The 20,992-nt window shown below is 43.4% G+C and overlaps 2 protein-coding genes across 6 annotated transcripts; one reads left to right on the forward strand and one right to left on the reverse strand.

Moving 5' to 3' along the window:
- Positions 1–203: 203 nt before the first annotated feature.
- LOC119917236 (galactose-3-O-sulfotransferase 2) lies at positions 204–3,264 on the reverse strand. The gene is made up of 4 exons (XM_038737453.1): positions 3,234–3,264; positions 2,766–2,838; positions 1,207–1,536; positions 204–1,104 (listed from the first exon to the last, which is right to left on the reverse strand). Exons 1-4 carry the CDS (start codon positions 3,262–3,264, stop codon positions 204–206), a joined length of 1,335 nt encoding a protein of 444 aa, XP_038593381.1.
- On the forward strand, positions 2,806–18,061 carry smarca4a (SWI/SNF related, matrix associated, actin dependent regulator of chromatin, subfamily a, member 4a). 5 transcript variants are annotated; one of them, XM_038694066.1, is made up of 34 exons: positions 2,806–2,962; positions 4,588–4,851; positions 5,167–5,299; positions 6,066–6,515; positions 6,743–6,841; positions 6,939–7,194; positions 8,100–8,226; positions 8,331–8,504; positions 8,703–8,876; positions 9,011–9,178; positions 9,265–9,315; positions 9,411–9,541; positions 9,768–9,831; positions 9,923–10,035; positions 10,231–10,378; positions 10,528–10,691; positions 10,833–10,899; positions 11,014–11,124; positions 11,237–11,479; positions 11,621–11,734; positions 12,219–12,326; positions 12,473–12,559; positions 12,700–12,746; positions 12,856–13,022; positions 13,170–13,333; positions 13,543–13,809; positions 14,345–14,422; positions 14,510–14,728; positions 14,817–15,079; positions 15,281–15,389; positions 15,504–15,605; positions 15,835–15,967; positions 16,062–16,201; positions 17,364–18,061. In XM_038694066.1, exons 2-34 carry the CDS (start codon positions 4,630–4,632, stop codon positions 17,394–17,396), a joined length of 4,926 nt encoding a protein of 1,641 aa, XP_038549994.1. In that variant the 5' UTR covers positions 2,806–2,962; positions 4,588–4,629; the 3' UTR covers positions 17,397–18,061. The 5 variants fall into 5 exon arrangements, with proteins under 5 accessions (XP_038549994.1, XP_038550000.1, XP_038550006.1 ...); XM_038694072.1 differs by lacking the exon at positions 2,806–2,962 and adding an exon at positions 3,203–3,454; XM_038694078.1 differs by lacking the exon at positions 2,806–2,962 and having other exon boundaries at positions 4,630–4,851; positions 15,284–15,389.
- Positions 18,062–20,992: the final 2,931 nt, after the last annotated feature.

Genomic DNA, 20,992 nt, shown 5'->3' on the forward strand with positions numbered 1-20,992 from the left:
ACCACCATGGTGATACTGGTTTTAAGTAAAATGTGTCAACAACTAATGGATGTTCTGGGATTATAAAAAGTTGAAACACTGTACTCTGCCCTCCCAAACAATATAGACTGCATTCCCTTGAGCAAGTATGAAAAGTACAGAAACCTCCTCCTTTTCTGACCACCTACCACCCCTAATAATTTTTGTACAGTCCCTTACATGCCTTACTCTGTAGGCACAGCCCTCATGTCTCGACCATACTGCTGGAAATACAGATGGGCATGGTACTGAATTTCAGGCAGTACTAGACGTATACAGAATCCCTGCTCCTGCTTGGTCAGGTTCCCCTGTACCTGATAACCCAAGATAGTGACTGAATCACTCTGCCAAGGTCTTACTAGGTCCTCAAGTTCCCCAGGAGGCACCCCATTCCTGGCCACACATTTCTGTCTGATTGTGTCTGTGGAGGCCCGCAGTAGAGCCACCTCTCTGTTCAGCCTCTCCAGCCCATACTGCTCTGCCTTCTCCCAGAAGACCTGGAGGAAATAGTCATACAGCAACACGTCCAGGCTGTTCCAGGCCCGGATCCTGGCTTTGGTTATGTCGTCCAGCGGAGTGACATCCTGAGGAGAGCGAGTGTTAAGGCGAACGTAGGCTAGTTCCTCAAGCTTCAGGTTCAGCAGGGCCCCCAGGAGGACCAGGGACTCATCAAAATGCTCTGCGATCATAACTAGCTGGAAGGTCTCCTCCAGCAGAGTTAGGTCAGCTGGCCAGGAAGAGATCCACTGCTGGCTGTTGAGACCTAAATCAAAGCTCATGGGATTTTTTCCTAGACCATTACCAGGCTCGTTGGGGTCCCAGAATGAATCCGGAGACTCCAGGAAAACCGACAAGGCTGATTTGTGCTCTGCTGTCTGTTTGGCTAAGGTGAAAGCAGGAACAGTGGTGGTGTAATAGGAGAAAACGGACTCAAATGTCTGTAGAGGTTCACGAAGGATGGTGATGTAGATGGCGTTTGGTGGCATCACCTGTTTCAGCTGTACCACGTCTAGACGCATATGGCTACAAAGTATGTCGTACTGAGAGTAACCATCGGGTAACTCGTCCACAAATTCTGCCCTGAATCTGGAAAGGACAAAGGAAGGTGTAGTTTGACAGTCGCACCAAAAGCAGAGCTATCCTAGAGATTTGAGATGCGTGTACTAAAGCATAGTCAGGGTAGCGTACTTATCTGGATAGCCGAACTGGTAGGTGTAATGAGGGAAAGCGAATGTGGCTCTGTTCTTCTCTCCCATGCGAAACAGCAGATTTTGGACAGTACTGCTTCCTGTCTTGTGTGTTTTAAGGAAAACAACAGGAGGACTCTGTGTCCTTTTCCTCAGTATATTATAAATATTGGCATCCTTATGATCCTGTGCACCAGAGGGCTGAGTGTTACTTCTTCTTTTGTGGTCTTGGTATGGTTTGTTAGGTCTGTGATTGGCATTCCCACCATAAGCTAGTCCCTCTCTATTCTCCACTGGCTGCTTACTCCAGCCTTTGTGCCAAACATGAGGGCTTTAGAAAGAAAAGAAAATACAAGGATTCAACAAAATAAGTACATATTTCATAAGAATATATGCAAGATTGTAAGCCTTGCTGAAATAATAATTGTTAAATGTGGATTTCAAACTGCTGTAGTGCAATTTTACTATTATGTACACTGCTCAGTATTGTCATTCATTACAAAAAAGCAGTGCTACAGAATAACTGCAGACTGAGGCATACAGTGTAGGGAGTTAAATCCTGTTACTTACCTTGAATGTTGCAACAAATGACTACCTATAAGTACAAGCAGAAAGGTAACCCCCAAGGTCACCATGAGTCCTGCCACACGGTATCTCCAGAGCTGGGTGGCCAACAAGTGGAGGGTCATCTCTCAGCAGTCCAACCTGACCACACTTTGTCTTCTAGTGGTTTCCTGTCTGTGAGGAGCTCCTAAGAGTGGGACTACTGTCAGCAGATTAAAGACATTGGCACAACCCTAACCTCACCTTCCTTAAGCTGATCAGTCACATGTGTCAACAGGACTTTAGCATGGAGCAGTAAATAACTGTTTATCGTGCAAAAAAATATATATATATACTAATGATGCTGGAAACGTGTGTGCTGTTTGTGTGTGTGTGTGATGTGCATACACAGTACACATTGTCAGTAATGTAAATTACTAAAAAAGCATTCAACTCTACGATTAAAGTAAATAAATATCATGGCCTAAATTTTGTTTGGTAAATGTAAGTACTGATTAGTATTGAAGAGGGCTTAAACGATGCAATTAGTTGATTAATAGAAAATGAACTATTTTAATCATCATCATTTAAAGGAAAGGGTAACCTAAATATAACTGGACCTGCATTTAAAGAAGTCATCTTTGGTTTTGGGAATTTGATCAAACTAACAAGACGAAACAGATTAATCTACAGAGTGCTCGTCAGATTAATAGATAATATAAATCAACTTTAGTTTCACCCCTGGCTTTGAATAACTGGTGTGTTTCCAGCACAAGAATCCAAACGCCTGGGGGAATAGTGAAATCGAAACTGCATGCTATTTTCTCTCCATTACTCCCAGTCCCTGCCTTGTTTCGTTTGATGCCTTGCACGTATTCGAGTATTTTCACGTTAAAATAAACGGGCAGTGAAATGATCGGTCTTGCCGTCTCTTCCACAGTACTGTGTTTAACTGGCGTTCCCATCCCCCACGCCGGCTTCTTGCTCTTTCATCCCCCACTGTAGAGCAGCCTTTACTGGGCATGCGGGAAGTGGGTGAGAGGCGGGTGGGGGCGCTGCAGAGTCGTACGGGCCGTCCCTGCGATACAATCTACCGAGAGAGGGGGGTGAAGGGAAAAAACCGACTGGGTAGGTCGGTCTTTGTTTCTGGCTAGGAGGAAAACCAAGAGGCATTGTAGCCGGTGAGGATTCAGACATCACCGTTCACCACTTGTGTAAGTCAGCTATAATTTTGCTGTGAAGTGAAGAGAGATCTGTCTGTGTTTTGCGCTGCTGGTGGAGGATAACATGTGCTTTAACAGGGTATTTTTCTTGTGGCGAAAAGGACGAGACCGACATTACAGTGCCGCTGCTGTGGCGCGACACTGTGCAATGAATGAAAATTGTTTTTGGAAATGTGCTTAGAGCGGAGCACCGATCCAAGGGTAGCCTACGGGAGGCGCGTTGGATCAATCAGCTCCAGTGATGAGGGATGCTCTAACTAACCTTTCACTTGTCGCCGCATCTGGCCAAACATCTCGCTAAACAACACATTTTGTGCTTAATTGGCCTGGTGGAGCATGGCCGGCTAGGCTAACTCAACTAGCTCGCTAGCATGCTAAGCACCGTCAGCAGCCAGCTTATGTTGTGGTATCAATACAGGCTTATACCTAGCAGGCTAGTCCGAGCCGGGCTTGTGCTCTTTGTAGCTTTACCGTCAATTTAGTGTACGTTTACGGTAAACCTGTTGTTCAGCGAAGATCAGCAAACGTTGTGTTGCATTATGTGAAGCAGGAGGTGAAAACGATGGATTTACAGTAGGCGAACGGACATAATGTACCGTCAACTATTAAATCCGGCTAGGCCAGGCTAACGCTAGCAAAGCTACCAATGCTAATAATAGCCAGCTTGAGTTAACTGTGATTTCCTTGTAAATATAAACATTGTAAAAACTGGACGGACACAAAGGCTTTACACTGAACAGCTGTTCTCTCAATCACTTTTAATAGACGTCTCTGTGTGTGCACTGAATGGGTTGTATCTTGTTGGATAGAGTCTCGTCTAACTTGCATGGATTTTTTTTTTTCCGCCATAGTTTTGACTCATGAAAGGGCAGTTTAAATTACCTCTTTACGGTCCACTGTGTGTATGAAGCTCACATTTTGTAGTACAGTTACATCTCTATAGTCCTTAAATTGTTAATTACATGTACGATATGTACCGTTAATGTTGTAAATACTCCTGTTCCATTCAGCAACTGACCATCTGTCACAATTTAAGGGTTCAGTGCATCACTTAATAACAAAAACTTGGTATTTTCCTGTTATTAGTTTTGGTTCTAGTTCACACAGCAACAGAGGGGCATTTTGTGTGTGGTATGCGCTTTGCTAAACAACAAACAATATATTTGAAGAACACAACAAAATTATAAGATAATAACTTAACGAGCAATGATCCACAGAGGTTAATAAGAGCTACTTTCACCACCAACTGCCTGAACTGTTGACTACACACTTATATCTGATTGTGATTGACGGTGTAACCATAGTTTACATATGTAATATTACAGTGCTTTGTGAGCTTGTTATTGGGGTAAGCTCTGGCTGTTATCTCTTGTCTGGTGAATTTGTACCTTCAGGAACAGATGAACTGTCCCTTAAAACGATATAAAGAGTTTCCATTAACTCTATTTTGCAGTCTTCAGTGTTGTATTCAAAGAGTTAGCACACTAAAGTAATCACATTTGATTATGTGGAATAGGTTACTCTATAATTTGGACTTGGACGGCAACTACTGTGTGAAAGGAATTTTCTATAAAGTGGATATTTTAAATATATGGATTCTGATCATTGCTTCACAGGGGTACTTGCTGCTGGCACACATTTCCAATTACCTGTGAGAGATGTCCACTCCTGACCCCCCGATGGGAGGGACACCTCGGCCCGGACCCTCCCCGGGCCCAGGGCCATCTCCGGGAGGCATGCTGGGCCCGAGCCCAGGCCCCTCTCCAGGCTCAGCCCACAGCATGATGGGGCCCAGCCCAGGACCCCCTGGATCTGGACACCCCCACCCTCCACAGGGACCGTCAGGATATCCTCAGGACAACATGCACCAGATGCACAAAGTACTGAACAGTTTTTTGTTTTTATTTTATACCCTGCCTTCATTAAAGTATTTTCCTACAAGTTTGAAATTACAGTAAATCAGTTCCGTAGTGGTTTATGTTCGTCTTTTGATCTGAACGTTTTGCGATTATTTAGTAGCCACTAACATTTCATCCGTTTGCCAAAGATTTTGTAATTGCCTGCTAGTGTGTTGCCAGTCTTAATCTCAATAACTATATTACAAACTAAGACTATTTAAAACATATTGCTTAAATAAAAGTTACAACCTCACATGAACATTTGTCATGTATGATTATTTTCCCTCTTTTAATCAGCCCATGGAAGCCATGCATGAGAAGGGAATGCCCGATGACCCCCGCTATGGACAGATGAAGGGCATGGGCATGAGACCAGGGGGGCACAGTGGAATGGGACCCCCTCCAAGTCCCATGGACCAACATTCCCAAGGTAGCATATCGCACAATATTGTGTTTTATGTAGCCTGTGTTGTAAGTTCTAGAGAGATGAAACATGAGTAAATACAGTCTGGTGTTAATATTTGTGGTGTGCTCGCAGTCTGCATGCCTTATGGTTGTCAGTTGGAATCCTCAAATAACTTGAGTTGTGTACAAAGTCAACACGCAGTGGGTGAAAGAAAGATTAAAATGAAGGATCTGCTTTTTGTCCCTGAAAAGCCCCACACAGGAAGAACGGATAACTCAGCCACGCAGACATACTGTACTGTTTGTGTGTTTGTGCGTGTGTGAGAAATCCATCCAGCCGGTTTCTCTTCTTGTGTTGCTGCTTGTTTGGCAGCATGAGCAGACAGTAATGGGCTGGGCCACGAGAGGGGCGGGGTTCAGTGGCTTCCCCTTTCAGACAGCAACAAAGGCAGCTGCAAGTACAAAACCACAGAGTCAGTAAGGAAGAAACACACACACATATAGGGACACTAACAGCAATGTGTATGAAATGGAGATGGTTCTATAGGCAAAGAGCACCTTGTATAATTTACATCTGGTCAGTATTTGGACTAAACTAAATGGAACAAAACTGCATGTTACTTAGCCTTATAGTCAGTATTTTAATTGTCATCATGACCAAATGTGGCTTAGTTGTTAAAATGCTTTGAAGCTTCTAAACTTTACTCATGGTCAATATGTCCTCTGTATCATATGAAGAACTTTTGGATTGTTTTGGCATACCCATCATGCATCTCTTCTGTGTTCCTCAGGTTACCCCTCTCCATTGGGTGGCTCGGAGCACGCACCTAGCCCTGTCCCAGCCAACGGCCCTCCTTCTGGACCTATGATGCCCGGAGGTCCCTCTGGCCCTGGGGCTGGCCCTATGGAGGGCAGCGGGGACCCTAACCAGGGAATGGGTCAACCTAATCGTGGGGGTCCCCAGGGTCCAGGTGGACCCGGTGGTGCGGGAGGTGGACCTGGTGGACCCACTCCTTTCAACCAGAACCAATTGCACCAACTCAGGGCTCAGATTATGGCCTACAAGATGCTGGCACGCAGTCAGCCGTTACCAGAGCACCTGCAGATGGCTGTGCAGGGGAAGAGGCCCATGCCAGGGATGCAGCAACAGCCGATGCCCAACATGCCGACTTCTACAGGGCCTGGAGTTGGCCCTGGAGCTGCTCCGGGACCAGCTCAGGCCAACTACAACAGACCACATGGTGAGCAAAGTGAAAACCCTCAGGGAGCCTATTTAGTGTATTTTTGTGACGTGCCTTTTATGAAAATGATATCCAAACATATTTTTAATGTAAGCTTCAAACAAAGAAAGCTGATATCTGTGAAGGCTCAGCAGAGACACCTGGTGGCTGAACATGAATTTGTTTGTTTTTAGCTGTTCCAATGTTTACTAATTACCTGAGATATCAAATTGTTCCTCTTGTTTTAGGCATGGTAGGTCCCAACATGGTGCCTCCTGGACCTGCAGGAGTACCCCCAGGTATGCAAGGCCAGCCTACCAACGGACCCCCTAAATCATGGTCTGAAGGTAAACTTTATCTTGACCTTAGACTCACCTCTGTCAGTGCTGTGTATGTTATGTGCACATGTGGCAAAACTGACTTCTTCTGATTTCTCTCTTCCAGGACCAATGGTGAATGCTGCTGCCCCAGCCAATCCTCCTCAGAAGCTGATTCCACCTCAGCCCACTGGCAGACCCTCTCCTGCTCCTCCCTCTGTTCCCCCCGCTGCCTCCCCAGTAATGCCCCCCCAGACACAGTCCCCAGGACAGCCTGCCCAGCTCCCTCCCATGATGCTTCACCAGAAGCAGAACCGCATAACACCCATCCAAAAACCTCGTGGGCTGGACCCAGTGGAGATCCTCCAGGAGAGAGAGTACAGGTGAGACAAGTCGGGGAGTAATGTGGTAAAACTGCATCGGTGTTTACACCATACAGCATTTATAGCCATAGCTAGTTCACAGCACCTGTGATTAGATGGGCCTTCATACAAATACACAGCTCAACAGGAAAACGCGTACCAAACAAGACTAAACACAAACAATAATAAAATTTAAAAACAATAAAACCCTGTTAATGGCCCCACAATTATTCATCACTACATGTTGATCCCTCTTTAAAAGTTGAGTTTAAAATGATCAGATAATCTGTTTTGAGTTCTGTTTGTAGTTCAACATACTGATCATCTGTATAGAGATTGATGTCTGAGGTTTATTAGCAGAGGACATTACAGTTCCCTAGTTACACCCCTAACATATGAAAAACCTTTTTAAATCCATTGCCCTGTAACCTTTAATTTATTAGTCCTGGGAACTACTGAATGAAAAGCAAATTGTTTTCTTTAAGGGAGCTCTGATCGATCGGTCACTGATCGTAATAGGCCAATAATGGCTTTAACTAGTTTGATCGGTGGTCTCTAAAAAGGCAGATCAGATGATGCAATACTCCCCAGTAGGGCTGAACCCGAATATTTGACCGTTGGGTACACATTCGATTTTCAATTTTGAGATTCGATTATTGAAATTCGGGCCAGCCCTGCTCACCAGCTAAAATGGTTTCACTAAGCGGTCTGAGCTATTTTCACGTTTACACTGGCACGCGCATGGCACGTTTTATCAAAGAAGTTAAATTGGTTTTAATGTCTGTAAATGAGAATACCACGCTTCAGCAAACAAAATTTACCATTAGTCCTTCTAATTGTGGATTATCAGCCTGAAGGCTAGAAAAATTGTGGTTTGAATTTTTGGTCATCATTAAAATAATCATTTTAAAAAATGTGTTCTTCAGGCTACAGGCCCGTATTGCTCACCGTATCCAGGAGTTGGAGAACCTGCCTGGTTCTCTAGCTGGTGATCTGCGCACCAAGGCCACCATCGAGCTCAAGGCCCTGAGGCTGCTTAACTTCCAGAGACAGGTAGCCATGAAGTCATCTGCAAGAAAAGACAAGTGTAGCCCGTCATGGTTTTCCCCAGTGGAATAGATGCAGTATTTAATATGTCAACGTTTTTGTATCTACAGCTGCGTCAGGAGGTGGTGGTTTGCATGCGTCGTGACACTGCTTTAGAAACTGCCCTCAACGCTAAGGCCTACAAGCGCAGCAAACGGCAGTCTTTACGTGAGGCCCGCATCACAGAGAAGCTCGAGAAACAGCAGAAGATCGAACAGGAGCGGAAACGTCGCCAGAAACACCAGGTACACCGTGTGAAAAGACTTATGTAGGTGGAGTAAAGAGGGGTAGTTTATAGAACGGTAAAGGATTACAGTTGGCTGTTTGTATAGTTTTCCTGATTGTGTCTAATGAAACCCATGTTCTCTTTTTATCTTAGTTCTTTTCACTAGTATTTCCCAAATTGAATAACAGTGCTTGCTTTGTGTCCTCCCTGTTGCTAGGAATACCTCAACAGCATCCTGCAGCACGCCAAGGACTTTAAGGAGTACCATCGCTCCATCACAGCGAAGCTCCAGAAGGCCACCAAAGCTGTCGCCACGTATCATGCCAACACTGAGCGCGAACAGAAGAAAGAGAATGAGCGCATTGAAAAGGAGAGAATGCGGAGGTTGATGGTGAGACTTCAATACTGTAAAAGTCTGTATTTGCTGTTGGATGGACAGTTCCAGAAAGACGTGGAAGTGTTGTTGTTTGAGTGTGTTTATTAGTCCGACACAAGCATCTCAAGCCTCTGTGAATCTCTTTCCAGGCTGAAGATGAAGAAGGCTATCGTAAACTTATTGACCAAAAGAAAGACAAGCGTCTGGCCTACCTGCTGCAGCAGACAGACGAGTACGTGGCCAACCTCACTGAGCTGGTGCGAGCCCACAAAGCCGTACAAGCTCTCAAGGAGAAGAAAAAGAAGAAGAAAAAGAAGGTAAATCTTTAGGACGCCCATTAGTGTTGTCTTTGTTAGTTGAAATTTCACATTCACACTTTTAATTTAATTTTTTTTTTTTTCAGAAGCCAGAGCCTGTGGAGGGTGGTGCTCCTGCCCTGGGGCCTGATGGAGAGGTGAGTTAGAGATGATAATATTGACTGATATTTCTATAACATGCTTATTACTCTTTACAGTATTGATGTTTCCCTTATTTCCTCTCTTCTCTCAGCCTTTAGATGAGACCAGTCAAATGAGTGACCTACCGGTGAAGGTCATCCATGTGGACAGTGGAAAGATCCTGACTGGGGTTGAAGCACCTAAGGCGGGCCAACTGGAGGCCTGGCTTGAAATGAACCCAGGGTCAGTGTCACGCCTGCCTAATAATAACTTAAGCTAAGGAGATATTCACACCGTGGAAAGGTTTAAATTCTAATGGTAACGCATGAAGCTGATGTTAAGGAAAAAAGTTACAACACATATTTTTGAGTGGTACATAAATGAACAATTGTCCAACAGAAAAAAGACAAACACAGTACGTCTCTGTAAATGTTTTCTTACCTTGTCCAAAACACTTTCTTTTTTGCAGATATGAAGTAGCGCCTCGCTCAGACAGTGAAGACAGTGGTTCAGAAGAGGAGGAGGAGGAGGAGGTACATAAGACTCTGATCCCTATGTCAAAGCAAAATGGTCACCAACTGTTTTCTGACCTCACTCCCCTCCTACTGTATTTCTCTTTGTTAGGAGGATGAAGAGGAGCAGCCTCACCCCTCGTCAGCTCCAGCAGAGGAGAAGAAGAAGATTCCTGACCCTGACAGTGAAGAAGTATCTGAAGTGGACGTCCAGCACATCATTGAGTAAGAGACTTTGGCATTATTACTTCCTGCTTCACCGCCATCTTTGTTGCCATTAAATGAGTCTATAACAACTAGGTCATGATTCATTTACACCAAGACCCCTTCAAGGTATCTATATGTTATCTTTATGTTTTCTTTTCATATCATAGTTGTTTTAATTTGCTGTTTTTTGGCCTCCCTTTCTGTTTCCACCAGACACGCCAAGCAGGATGTAGATGATGAGTACGGTAATGCAGCTTTCAACCGAGGCCTCCAGTCCTACTACGCTGTGGCTCATGCTGTCACTGAGAAAGTGGACAAACAGTCCTCGCTGCTGGTCAATGGGCAGCTCAAGCAATACCAGGTATTCAACCAGAACATACTACAAGAGTAGAATAATATTATTTATTATTATTACTTTTAGGATTACATGCTTTCATTTGTAGGGAAATCTGACGAGGTGGTTTAATGAGTTGAGTAAACTGAAACTTGCTTTGACCCGTTTCTGTGCAGATCAAAGGTTTGGAGTGGCTGGTGTCGCTTTACAACAACAACTTGAATGGCATCCTGGCTGATGAGATGGGTCTAGGAAAAACGATCCAGACCATTGCACTCATTACTTACCTCATGGAGTACAAGCGCCTCAATGGGCCCTTCCTCATCATTGTACCTCTCTCGTAAGCTCCAACACAGTTCCCTGCAGGTTTATCTGTGAAAACACAAACTTAAAGACATTAAGTACAGAAAGTTGTATGAGTTGTATTTCTATGTTCATATATTGAGCAGAGTAGAAACTTTGTGTTGTCTTTTGTTTTCAGTACTCTATCAAACTGGGTGTATGAGTTTGATAAGTGGGCCCCATCTGTAGTCAAAGTCTCCTACAAGGTCAGTGGTACTTACTTGGATATTCTGTCATGACTGTAAAACCCAAGTCAGTTACACATTCAATGATTTTTCTGTTGTTGAACATTAATAGAAAGCAATCTTGTTCATTCACAGGGGTCTCCAGCTGCTCGTCGTGCATTCGTTCCCATCTTGCGCAGTGGCAAGTTCAATGTGCTGCTCACCACGTACGAGTACATTATTAAAGATAAGCAAGTGCTAGCAAAGGTAAGGAAGTATCCTCAGATTTAGTTTTCGGTCACACCTACTGTGTATTCGTTCATGCATCAGGTGCTCAGTCTTTTGTTTCTCTCTCTAACTTCTATATTTCCTCCCAAAGCTTCGTTGGAAGTACATGATTGTGGACGAGGGCCATCGTATGAAGAACCACCACTGTAAACTGACCCAGGTCTTAAACACACACTACTTGGCCCCACGGCGTCTGCTGCTTACAGGCACTCCGCTGCAGAATAAGCTACCTGAGCTCTGGGCACTGCTGAACTTCCTCCTGCCCACCATTTTCAAGAGCTGCAGTACATTTGAACAGTGGTTCAATGCCCCCTTTGCCATGACTGGAGAAAAGGTGAGTTATGGTTCAGTGTAATGGATGTGGTTGCGGAGCTGAGATCATACAAATACTTACACATACCAGGTAGTATTTTCAAATAGACCTCAATAAAACAATGAGCGGTAACATGAATACACTATTTTTTCCCCCCTCAAGGTTGACCTGAATGAAGAAGAGACCATTCTGATCATTCGACGTTTACACAAGGTGCTCAGGCCTTTCTTGCTGCGCCGGCTCAAGAAAGAAGTCGAGGCCCAGCTGCCTGAGAAGGTCAGCTTTTACTTAACTTGCTTGTTAACCGCTTCCACTGAGATAAAATTCTGCTCTTCGTGGTTTCATTCCTGCATTGATATTTATGCTGTATGCCCTTGATTATATAAATGTCAATATTGTGAAAATATTTTTTCATGCAATTGAATTGTCAGTGTTTAAGTCAGTTAGGCCAGATTTACATTTCCATTACGCTATGCTAACTATTTCAACTGTTTGCTCATACAGTTAAGCTGCTTTGTAAACTATTTAGTCGTACAGTACATTAATAAACAAAAAAAAACAGTATTTCATTACTTCAAGCTTACTATTTCAACTGTTTTATTATTATTTTTTATTTAACCAATTCGACTGTTTATCTGTACAATTTCGCTAACTATGACACCAGCTGCTTTTTCAACAGTCAGTTTTAACACACACATGGACATTTTTGAAATCAAATAATTGATATAATTTGTGGGGGTTTCTCCTTATTTCTGTATAGGTGGAGTATGTCATAAAATGCGACATGTCAGCCCTACAGAGGGTTTTGTACAGACACATGCAGGCCAAGGGAGTCTTGCTCACAGATGGCTCAGAAAAAGACAAGAAGGTAAGGAAGGTTTTATTATTATTTTTTTTATTGTATTGGTGAAACCTTATTTGTAGACATTTAAAGTATAGTACAATTAATGTTATTTCAAAGTTAAAAGAATTATTGCAAATGAAAAGGTTTTTTTTCCCTTCTAAATTTTCTAGGGTAAAGGTGGCACGAAGACCCTGATGAACACTATCATGCAACTGAGAAAGATTTGCAACCACCCCTACATGTTCCAGCACATTGAGGTAACAAACAAAAGCTCCACCTTAGTTAGGCCATTACTAAACATTTTTCTCCAATGTACACTAGGAAAGCAAAATCAGTTGCCGAGTACAGATGGAATTCATAGCACAATTAATGTGACCATTTTTTGTTTGATTTACAGGAGTCGTTCTCTGAGCATCTTGGTTATTCTGGTGGAATTGTGAGCGGGTACGTAAAGCTAAAGATCTCGTGTGTTTGTACTACACATGTTTTCTTGTGTGGAAGTGTGTTGCATAATGGCTCATTCTTCCTCATATTGCTCATCCTGCCTGTCCAGCCCTGACCTGTACCGCTCCTCTGGGAAGTTTGAACTGCTGGATCGCATCCTGCCCAAGCTGAGGGCCACCAACCACAAAGTGCTGCTTTTCTGTCAAATGACCTCACTCATGACCATCATGGAGGACTACTTTGCCTACCGTAACTTCAAGTACCTTCGTCTGGATGGTGAGAAACCCCTGACCAAGGCCAACGTTTGGGCTATTAGTTATTTGTGTTCTCTTATGAGAATACCAAATGGGCAACAGCCATTCCTTTTCTATGGAATAATTAAGATTCACACTTTTAACACTCCAATCTTTCCCCCTCCCATAGGAACCACCAAGGCAGAGGACCGTGGCATGCTGCTGAAGACATTCAATGACCCGGCCTCTGAGTACTTTGTGTTCCTGCTCAGCACCAGGGCAGGAGGCCTGGGCCTCAACCTGCAGTCTGCTGACACAGTCATCATCTTTGACAGTGACTGGAATCCACACCAGGTACTCAAATGCAAATACATGTCGGCATCAACACAGGTCTCAGTTATTGCAATTAATATAGTGCAGTAGATAAATGGTACAATAAAATACCATCTACATTATGTGACATTTTTTGGAAGGTTACGGTGCATCTGACACACACCATAAATGTGTTCATTGTCACCACACACAATCACTCCTAAACTAATCATGTGTGCGTACTCCTACAGGACTTGCAGGCCCAGGACAGAGCCCATCGAATTGGTCAGCAGAACGAGGTGCGCGTGCTCCGCCTCTGCACCGTCAACAGCGTGGAGGAAAAGATCCTGGCAGCGGCGAAGTACAAACTGAACGTGGACCAGAAGGTCATCCAGGCTGGCATGTTCGACCAGAAGTCTTCAGGCTATGAACGTCGGGCCTTTTTACAGGCCATTCTGGAGCACGAGGAACAGGACGAGGTCGGGGCTCGAGGAGGCTGCCGCTCTAGGGGGGCGTGGGTGGGTGTGATCCGAACCTGTTCCGACAATGCCCACCCACCCACATCCACCTGTGCGCTGCTCCACCTCTTCATTCTCTGCTTTTTTTTTCTCCTTTTCTCAGGATTTGTGAGCTTTCATCAATCCACACATCTCCATTTCTCACATATGTATTCCTTCTACTACACAAACCTTTGATGATTGATATGATACTTTCACACTAGTTTGACATCTTTCCCCTTTTCATTCCACTTTTTTCTCTTTCTGCTGTTGGCTTTTTTTCTTTTTAATGCTCAAATGTTTTTCTATTCTATTTCTATTTTCTATTGATAACTCCATTGGTAACCAGTTGAATGTGCTAAGCTACACTCAGGTAATACAGACCTAAAAGTGAGATTTTGCAATGTAAGGTAAATGGTAACATGCATTGAATGATTTTCTTTTTTCTTCCCTTTTTTTAATGTAGGTAAGAGTCATTAGTTCAGAGACTTGGCTCTGAGGTGCCACATAAATTTGCCAGTGGTCTTTTGTCACTCACGCTGTCATTTGTTTACAGGAGGAAGACGAGGTGCCCGATGATGAGACTGTCAACCAAATGATCGCCAGAAGTGAAGAGGAGTTTGAACAGTTCATGGTTAGTCCCAGTTCCATATCAATTAATAGATGCTTTGTCATTTTCTAATCCACTAACCCATGCTGCGGTGTTGTTTATTTTTTCCAGCGCATGGATCTAGACAGACGCCGCGAGGAGGCCCGCAACCCTAAGAGGAAACCCCGTCTGATGGAGGAGGACGATATGCCCAGCTGGATTTTGAAAGATGACGCTGAGGTGGAGAGGCTAACTTGTGAAGAGGAGGAGGAGAAGATGTTTGGCAGAGGATCCCGCCAACGTAAGGAAGTGGACTACAGCGACTCACTCACTGAGAAACAATGGCTCAAGGTGGGATGTTAACATGTGTAGTTATGGAGGCATTAAGAAAAAGAGTTTTGACCTGATTTAGCTCAATGAAAAATTCTCCTCACCACAGGCCATAGAAGAGGGAAATCTAGAGGATATCGAGGAGGAAGTGCGCCACAAAAAGACAACCAGAAAGCGCAAGCGAGACCGCGACCATGACATCGGCCCGGCCACGCCCAGCTCCAGCAGCGGCCGAGGGAGGGAGAAAGACGAGGAGGTGAAGAAAGCAAAGAAGCGTGGTCGTCCGCCTGCTGAGAAGCTCTCTCCCAACCCTCTTTCCCTCACTAAGAAGATGAAGAAGATCGTGGATGCTGTCATCAAATATAAGGATGGGTGAGAACCGTATTTCTACAAGCATATTAGCTAAATTTATGACCACACTGAGAGAGAACCTTATCTGTCCACAAATATGTATGTATATATATATATATATATATAATGTGACTAAAATCCAAAGAAACCCTTTTTATTAAGTGGTAGATTCAGCATTGACTCTCAGTGACACATACTAACATCCCAGCTGCCTTGTCTCAGCAGTAATGGGCGGCAGCTGAGCGAAGTCTTCATCCAGCTGCCTTCTCGCAAGGAGTTGCCTGAGTACTATGAGCTCATCCGCAAACCAGTGGACTTCAGAAAGATCAAGGTAAGGATAAAACACCTACCTGCTCTGCATGTTAATATGACAACGGTTTACCAGTTGTTCTGATTATCTGCTGTAATCTGACTGCTGCCTTCTGTTGTTCCCTCCTTCCACCAGGAGAGGATCCGCAGCCATAAGTACCGGAGCCTGAACGACCTAGAGAAGGATGTGATGCTGCTTTGTCAAAATGCCCAGACTTTCAACCTGGAGGGGTCTCTGGTGAGTTAAGCCAGAAGCACACACTCGCCAATGTTGGACACGTGTGGGCAATTTAGACACCGACCAAACTTTCTTTGTCAAAATAAGTGCAATAGGCTTAAAGTTGCTAGCATTTTTATGAAGTTAGTAAGAATAATAGATCATCTGGAAAATGCTTACTAGAGCCCAAGAATGCTGTTATAATCTCTGCACTGCAGAGTAACATGGTTACTTCCTGTAAACCTTTCAGATCTATGAGGACTCCATCGTGCTGCAGTCCGTCTTCACCAGTGTGAGACAGAAGATCGAGAAGGAGGACGAGAGTGAAGGAGAGGAAAGTGAGGAAGAGGAGGAGGAGCCAGATGAAGGCTCGGAGTCTGAATGTGAGTATCAACAACAGTGTTTGTTGTCATAAATAATCGGCCCGGGTAAAGCACTATTAACATGAATGTGTTCATGATCTTTGATTTCTGCCAGCTCGTTCGGTGAAGGTGAAGATTAAGCTGAGCCGGAAAGAGAAAGGGGATCGTGGAGGAAAAGGACAACGACGGAGGGGCCGTGGTGCCCGGGCAAAACCTGTGGTGAGCGACGACGACAGTGAGGAGGAACAGGAAGAGGTGAGACAAGAGGTGCACGTACGAGAATAACAACATAAACCTTAAACATCTTCTCTCTGAATGAAACACTGAGAATGTTGGTATAAAGAGGCACCTTTTTACTGAAGCTAGGGTGGGTAATGTTGGTGAAACTGGCAAGAGATTTAGATTTTTAAAGTATCCAACACATTTTCATGCACAATGAGTGCTCACAGGTAGACAGGCAAGTCAGCCTGCCAGTCATTTTGATTGGCTGTTCCTATTACAGTCCTGCGACAGAGCATTTGATTTATTGATTGCTATTGGGATGTAAAGAGAATTTAAATAAATAGAACAAAAAAATGCTTATGAAGTAAATTGCCTACCCCAACTTTAAAAGCTTTAAATAAAGTAAATATAAAACTTTAACAATCCTCTCTGTGGAGTAATAGTAAGTGAGCACTCAGTTAATATGAAGTCACCTGTAGTGCATGAACACAGCACGATTTGTTAAAATGGATCCGCACTATAAAAGGTGCTGAAACGATTAGTTTAATAATCACTTAGTTCATCTACAGTTCCCTGGCTCTAGCCTGTTTAAAGGATGTGCTGCTTTTCTCTGTTTTAAATCCATGTAAACTGAATGTCAGACAAAACGAGGAATTTTATGACATCACTCTGAATGCAGTTTTTTCATTGTTCATGTTGGTTATGTTTTATGTTTCTGCTGTCTGTTATTTCTCCAGAGGTCGGGTCCGTATGCATCAAAGATATTTCCATGTAAAAAATAAGTCGATTGATGGACAATTATTTGGCATCCACTTTTATAAGTAATTTATTATTTGCCATTTTTCCCAGTTCTGGTTACTCAAATGTGAGGATTTCCTGCTCTTCTTTGTTCATTTAGCTTGTTTATGTGAAAGTGAACTGTTTATCTCTAGGCTTTGGCCTTTTCCGACATTTAACAGACCAACCAATGAATCAAGAAAATACTTGGCCGATTAATCGAAAATAAAAATAGTTTAATTTGAATAGCCTTTTTTCTCTGGTGACAGTTATGACATGACTGCATGTAGTCGATATCCAGTGTTTGAACTATGTGCAAGGTATGTGCAAGCCATGTGCAAGCCATACCGATGCAGTTGTTGAAATTTCATAAAGACGACAAAATGCCCGTAATAATTCTTCTCCCTATTCTTTTCAGGAGCATTCAGCTAGTGGCAGCGAGGACGACTGAAGTGAACCACTCGTGATTGGACCAACGGCCCACTGAGCCCCTCGACTGGACTTTATATTTTACTTAGATACAGCAGGGAGACAGTCAGTGGAAAAGGCCTAGTTTTACCTAGATGAGCTGATTTTTAGTGAGATAATTGTATTCTCATTAAAGTATACCATTAATTAAAAAACAGTTAAAAAAAACTAAAATATGAAAGGTATGAACCATCCACTTCCATATTTAAACCATTTTCCTCAGTATGAATAGTAGTGTGTCTCTTTGCCTTTTTTGTTTTCTCCTGTAAGTGGAAAATTGACAGAGCCTGAATTATTATAGACTGATCGTGGGCCATAAAGAGAGCTTTTTTTTTTTTTTTAAGTGGTATTAATTTTGTCGTCTTTTTACTTTGAGACAAAGCGTACATGTGAACCAGGAGTCACTGCGTTCCTTGAAGTCCCTTTTTGAATGCATGTCGTGCGTGTCTGTGGAAATGCACCCGGATGTGTCTTCACTATTATCTCTGTGTTTAATTTAAGACTACAAGCGGGATCACGGTACATCCCACCCTGCAGCCCCTCCCTCTCAGGTTGTGTATGTAATGGGGGAGGGAGGGATATAGGACCATTTTCTCGTGTCGGTGTCACTGGATTCCAAAAAATACAATAAAGGCATCTCATAATTAATTTGTTGTCTTGTTGTTTTTGTCCAAAAGGCACCATGACAAGGTGTCAACTCATCGCATCTGTACACTAGATGGCATACTGAGAACAGGTAGCTGCATACATGAGGCTTGTTTACATCCTACCATCCTTATCTCACCAGTCAGGATGATGTTTCAAATACAGTAGTTTTTAGTCAGTTTTCACTTTTATTCCTGGTTGTAATTCTTTTGGCTTAGACCACAGACAAGATGGGTTTCCAACATTTTTATTTTAAATGTACCACCACCGCCCAGTCAGATGAACTCAAATACCCCTTTCTAAACACCTCCTGTCATGTACCAAATGTGTTCATTTTAATTAATTGAAACTGGAGGGATATTGTCTTTTTTTTTTTATACAATTTAACTGTAAATGTTTTGGTGAGATCAAGTTTGCCTTCTTACTACTTGTCACAAAAGCTAGTACTTACCTACTGTATATGTCAACCTTTTAGCTATTAGGCCTACTTTAAGCTCCTTCAGTTGTTGTCCATTAACGGTACTTAAAGCTAATTATTTCAGCTGTTTATCAAATACTTTAAGCTACGCTGCAACCATTATACATTAACTACTTCTAGCTATTTCAACCATCAATTAATTGTAGCCATTTTCTGATTTTTCTAATAGGCTACCTTTAGCCCCCCTGTTCAAATATTCATCCATTACTTTCAGCTAATGTAATTTATCTTCAACCTTTAGCCCACTTTTTCAAATGTTTATCCATTACATTAGTTTAAGCTAACTATCAGCTATTTATCCATTACTTTTAGCTTTCTATTCAACCGTTTTAGCTAACGATTTGAGCTGTTTATTCATTACTTTAAACTATTTCAGCCATCTGCTACTCTTAGTTAAATGTTCTGATGCTTTTTCAGTCAACATGTGTTGCAGCAGGCTCAGTATGTGGATACGTTTTTCATTAGAAAGATCTGTTTGTTCAAATTTGTTGAGTTGCTCCAAAGTCTTTTCATGGCAACTGTAGAAGCACCCCTCTGTGTAACACACTTCTTGATCTCTTAATCTTTTGATCTCAGTTTTCCAACACTCTCCCCACTCCTCAGAGGCTACTCCTTGACCGTGACACACATCCTCCTTTTCTGCCTACAATGTTGGTGGTATCCAGGGGCACATGCCCCAACACCTGAAAACACATGAGGGGTTTTATTTTCTGTGTATGAATTCTCATGCCTTAGCTGAGTTTCAGAGAAACCCCTGCATGAGTCTCCTCCCAGATGTTCCTGTGTGAATGTGTGGTTGTATAATTGTGTCTGACATTATCTTAGGTTCATTGGCCGTTGCCCCAATAAATGTTCTTTATTTAGATCTATTTGTATTACTCACCTTAAAGATGACGAGAGCTTCTACTTCTAAAAAAATATGTAATTGGCTGAACAGAACTCCCTGTTCATGCAGTCACTCCCTATGCCACAGTCACCGCAGAGCAATCCAGAAATGTATCCCTGTGCTGGCATGTGGCATTTTCAGTTGATGATGGATAGCTGGACACACACACAATTTGTGTCTGAAATATTTAATGGACATCAAGCCAGAAATCTTTCTTGGCCTCTGATTCTACTTAGAAAGAACACTCCCCCACTCTCACCCCTGCTTAGCTTTTCAGGAGCCGAAGTCAGAAACATGCTCAACTGCATCTGGGAGAACCTGATTTAGGCTTCAGGGGAAGACAAGAGACAGAAAATCCGTTGCAACCAAGACAATGTTTGTGAAGGTGAAAGGTGAATAGAGCTGTGGGGGTATACTGGAAGAACCAGAAACTGTTTACAGAGGCCGAGGTGAGGAGATTGAGATTGTGTAGAAAGAGAGATTGAAACAGAAAGCCCATCAGCTGTAGTAGAGGGGTGTGTTCTACTCTCTGTGAGAGGAACTTGACCTCACCTGCACTCTTGTTTACATTAATTCTGTTTCTGTCAAGGGATACAAGAGGAATTTCTACCTCTCTCCAGTGTGCACTATCTTTTCAATCAATCTGTTTCATGAAGGTGTGAAAGAGAGGACGGGGAGGGTGTGTGTATTGTAATGTCATGAGAGGTCACCAGGGCGCGGCTGTGCAACATAACTGAGCAAACAGGCAAAAGGAAGGTTCAAAAGAAGTTTTATTCTTCAGTCCACAGGTTATCAACAGGCAACTCAGGTAAACTCTTAAATCAAAAGCACAGCCCAGTCCCAGCTTAAAACATCACAGTGGAGAAATATAATTCCTCAACATTAAGTGTCTGTTTTCCTCTTCTAAACACGTCTTCTTCCCCTTCCCAGTTCCTTCCAGCTGTGTGCTCGTTGTTCTTCAGCTTTCTTTGTTCTGCTTCCCCTCGGGATCCAAAGTCCGGCTTTAAGGCAGCTTAGGAACCTACACCTGAGTGGTGAGGCATTCTAGCAGATGGACTGTGTGCAATGGCTGCCATTTTGTGATGAGGCAGCCAATCCTGTAAGGGAAACATAGCACCCCTCTACTGCAAGTGCCCTGGTGATGCCACACATCCCGCTCCCCAGGCCTGAGGTCCTTGACAAGGTGACTGAGGTCCAGAAGGCGTCACAGCCGGACAGGGCATCTGCCTTTCTATGGCGTCCCGGCCTGAGAAGTTAACAGGCTGGAGGCTTAAGAACCACCTAGTTACCCTGCTGTTTTTCTCTTTGCCTTCCAGGGTTTGACCTGCTCAATGGTGTCCCCCAAGTACGTTGTTTCACTGAAGGCCAGCTTACATTTGTTGAGATTCGCCATCTTGCCTGTGTGTCAGAGAGACTCCTGAACTTTCTGCATGCGAGGAAAAGGGCTTTCCCAGTCTGGGCTCTGAATTACATCATCCAAACAGGCAGATTCATATTCTTCATGGGGCAAGTGCTTGATCCAGGTTGTGGGAGCTCCAAAAAGACCAAAGGACATCACCCGGTACTTTCA

This window comes from Micropterus salmoides, unplaced genomic scaffold (genome assembly GCF_014851395.1).
Source record: "Micropterus salmoides isolate LMB-PRFRI ecotype aquatic unplaced genomic scaffold, ASM1485139v1 Ms_hic_scaffold_10, whole genome shotgun sequence".
Taxonomy (NCBI): Eukaryota; Metazoa; Chordata; class Actinopteri; order Centrarchiformes; family Centrarchidae; genus Micropterus; species Micropterus salmoides.

Coding starts and splice junctions, on each gene's coding strand:
- LOC119917236 (XM_038737453.1), bottom strand. CDS start 3,264: ATGTTTGGCCAGATGCGGCGACAAGTGAAAG. Junction 2,839..3,233: donor GATGCGGCGACAAGTGAAAG/GTTAGTTAGAGC, acceptor CTCTCTCGGTAG/ATTGTATCGCAGGGACGGCC. Junction 1,105..1,206: donor CAGTTCGGCTATCCAGATAA/GTACGCTACCCT, acceptor TGTCCTTTCCAG/ATTCAGGGCAGAATTTGTGG.
- smarca4a (XM_038694066.1), top strand. CDS start 4,630: ATGTCCACTCCTGACCCCCCGATGGGAGGGACACCTCGGCCCGGACCC. Junction 8,505..8,702: donor AACGTCGCCAGAAACACCAG/GTACACCGTGTG, acceptor CCCTGTTGCTAG/GAATACCTCAACAGCATCCT. Junction 13,810..14,344: donor GCCGCTCTAGGGGGGCGTGG/GTGGGTGTGATC, acceptor ATTTGTTTACAG/GAGGAAGACGAGGTGCCCGA.